A 3,551-nucleotide genomic window follows, 5' to 3' on the forward strand; every position below is an offset into this window, starting at 1 on the left:
GAATGATTTTTTATATTTATTCTGGAAGTGAATGCTTATCCTTGACATTTTTTTACCTTGCATATTTTAACCTTGCATGACAAAGAAGATATCAAGGGACCTTTCCTTCATCTAACATGGCACTGATGGTGAAGTAGATTAGTTTTACCAAATAACAAAGACTCTGCTCACCTCCTCACACTTTCCTCCCTCCACTTCTGTACATTTCTGTAAAAGTATGGTAAAGAAGAGGTTCCCCCACCTTCTTATTGTATCTAAATAAGTAAGCCCTTACCTTGAGGGCAAGAATAAATCTAAATCTATATCATGAATGCTTATACTGAAATAAATTTCATTTTGCGTGCACAATGACAATAAACAATTGACAATCAACAATAAACAATTGACAATCAACAATTGTGACAATGACAATAAACAACAATTTCGTTGTGCGTGCACAATGACAATAAAATGCTTATGCTTATGCTTAAATTCTGTTAATCTTTTAAGATGCAACTGGGTTTCTATTCCCCTTTGATAGACTGACATTGGACATTCAGCACAATGAGGACATATTTCCCATTTACTCTTAGCTGCTATGAAAATACTTTCCACTGAATGGGGGAGTGATAAATTAATTGACAATCAATTGACAAGGAAGTATTGGGGGGAAGGGATCCAGTGCCCAAGATTGGCAGCACCAGCAGGGCAAGAACTAAGTCATTTTGTATGCAAAGGGGCGTACTCCTTTCTCACTTGCATATATGCTTTTAAAATGTTAAAATATATTAATTAATATGATGTTAATAAACTACAAGCTATCATAGTTCCATGGTATACATTTGGATGAGAATTACAATTGCTTTCGTTGTTTACAAACACTTTCCCTATTTGTGTAGCTATGCCTGAAATTGAGAATCCACTTCAAGCAGCTGATGAAATGTAGGTGGTTTCTGCACATCACAAAAAAAAAGATTCTTGTAAAACCAGGGTAGAGGGAAATAACGGACTGATCCTGTTTTGGGGAAATGCCCTGTGTGACATTCTTCCCCAAAATGGGATAAATAGCTTTCTTAGCCCGTTTTATTTGGGCTGTGTGGAAACCATCACAGTCTAACTGTGAAAGATGAAACTACAATAGATCTGCTATTTTGTATAGTGGGACAAGTTTACTTTTTGTCTGGCCACAACAGATTGACATGGCTAACCCTCTAGTGTTTGTCTTTTCTAATTATCTGTCTGGAGCCCAGATTTCAATGGAATTTAGCTCAAGAATTTGTTTTTTTAATAAAAAAAATTTCTAACATGAAAAATCAAACACATACATAGATTCCAACAACAAGAACAAATCAAGTTTAAACATAACAAAATACAATGAGAGTTTGTTTTCAGTGTGGAAGAAAAAATACCTCTGGAAATGCACAGAATGCCTGTGTCTTTCCCTTGATAATGAAAAGACTGAAGTCTATTTTATTTCCACATTCCCCTAGAATACATAAAAGAACTTTTTAAAACTTATCTTAAAAATGCGGAGGAGCTCATCAGGGAGCGACCGCACGGAACGGCAAATTATTCCAAGCTTGTTCGATACATAAAATCGAGTCACATGAAAAGGCATTTGTAATGTAGAATTTAATGTACAGCTGATCAGTGATCATTAAGCTATTTGTTGCTAAATGGTTACCAGTGACATGATTCCATACCATTCATTATTAATAGGAAGGTGGTTCTTTCATCATCCGTGCTAAACAGATTTTCCTTTTGCAATGTATTACAAGTAGATTTTTCAATCTACTCCTGCATTCCAGAATTTAAAAAAAGACAAGTACAAATAATGGATTAAATTAGCACTTTATTAATGACTGACTAGACATAGAAATGCAACTGTCACTTCACAGCCTGTTCAGTGTGGGGTACTGTATTCATAGAAGCGTCAGATGAACTAGCTCACCAGATAAAAATTTCAGCCCTCTTGTTTATGTTCATGATTTCTCTGCTGCTTCTCACTACAGACAGTTTGAGGCAGCATACAAAGTAAAAGAGAACATGAACATAGACACCATGAAGGTTGAAACAAGGAATGAAACAGTAAAAAGCCAGCACACAAATCTCAGCAAGAGCATAAAACTGGATTGCATCTTAAAATGAGTATCCAAAAATAGTTGTTAGGCTAAAAGCACACTGTAAAAAAAGCAAGAATTTAAAAGAATCAACCCCTTGATAGAAACCAAAATCTTTTCATCTGGCACTTAATATATAGTATAATAGGTGCTCCCTCCTCTTCCAAGGCTCTGTGGTAACCAGGCACATTTGCCAAATCTCCAGGAATTTACAACAGCAATGCTTGCTGTGTGTATATATGAGTGTGAGAACCAGTGCTTTTCAGTTCCTTTATTTTTCATTACCAAGGACATACAAGAAATTTTTTAACTTTTTTGATATTTTGCACGCAGCCTCTTGGATGTCCTTGTTTCTGAGGCTATAAATGATTGGATTCAGGACTGGTGGTAAAACAGCATACAAAACAGCAGAGAGCAGGTCGACAGTAGGAGAGGAGAGGGCTTTGGGTCTCATGTATGAAAACACAGCTGTGAGAGTAAATAAGGAAAACACTGTCAAGTGTGGAATGCAAGTAGAGAAGGCTTTGTATCTGCCCTGAACTGATGGAATCTTCAGCACGGTTGAGAAGATGTAGCCATAGGAAACGAAGATAAACATAAAGCAGAAGGAATCCACAATGGATCCAAGGACAAGGATCAGGACACGATGTGCTTCTGTATCCGTGCAAGAGATCTTTTGTAGCTGAGGGATATCACAGAAAAACTGCTCAATAATATTGGACCCACAGAAGTTTAAACTAAATGTAATACTCGTTTCTATTATTGCATGGATCACACTGCAGGTCCACGAAGCAGCTGCCAGGTGAGAGCAGGTATCCCAGTTCATGATTAACATATACTGTAGGGGATGGCAAATTGCTACAAAGCGGTCATAAGCCATGATAGTAAGCAGAGCTAGCTCAGCACCCGCAAAAGTCATCACTAAGAAAACCTGGGCAACACACCCATAGAAAGAGATCAGCTTGCTGTTTGTTAAGGAGGTGGCCATGGATTTGGGAACAGTGGTGGAAATAAAGCATATATCTGAAAAGGATAAGTTCACCAGAAAAAAGTACATAGGGGTGTGAAGCTGATAATTGAGGGACACCAGTGTGATTATGAGAGCATTCCCAGACAGGGCTATGACATAAATTGACAGAAATATCGTAAAATGCAACATCTGTCCATTGGGGTCCTCAGAAAAACCCTTCAGAAGAAACTCCGTAACTGTGGATTGGTTTGACATTTGATTTGCTTGAAATATTCTGTGAAAAGAAGGAAAGTTGTTAACGGAAGAAATGTTTGGTGAAACAAAGTTGTCTACTTAAACTGTTGTCTACTTAACTGTCAAGACACACCCAACTGATGGCAATCCTTTACGGTTTTCAAAACAAGAGACAAAAAGAGGTGGCATGTCTTTGCATAGGTGTTGTGGATTTCCTTGGTAGTCTCCCAACTAAATACTAACCAGCA

At 37.4% G+C, this 3,551-nt stretch overlaps 1 protein-coding gene across 1 annotated transcript; it reads right to left on the reverse strand.

The window, feature by feature from the left end:
- Nucleotides 1-2,370: 2,370 nt before the first annotated feature.
- On the reverse strand, nucleotides 2,371-3,336 carry LOC125444091 (olfactory receptor 14A16-like). Its single transcript, XM_048516529.1, has one exon. The coding sequence runs from the start codon at nucleotides 3,322-3,324 to the stop codon at nucleotides 2,371-2,373; it is 954 nt and encodes a 317-aa protein (XP_048372486.1). The 5' UTR covers nucleotides 3,325-3,336.
- Between the last annotated feature and the right edge of the window lie 215 nt (nucleotides 3,337-3,551).

This window comes from Sphaerodactylus townsendi, linkage group LG15, assembly GCF_021028975.2.
Source record: "Sphaerodactylus townsendi isolate TG3544 linkage group LG15, MPM_Stown_v2.3, whole genome shotgun sequence".
Classification (NCBI taxonomy): Eukaryota; Metazoa; Chordata; class Lepidosauria; order Squamata; family Sphaerodactylidae; genus Sphaerodactylus; species Sphaerodactylus townsendi.

Bases quoted from the DNA above. Each gene is read 5' to 3' on its own strand.
- LOC125444091 (XM_048516529.1), bottom strand. From the start codon at position 3,324: ATGTCAAACCAATCCACAGTTACGGAGTTTCTTCTGAAGGGTTTTTCT.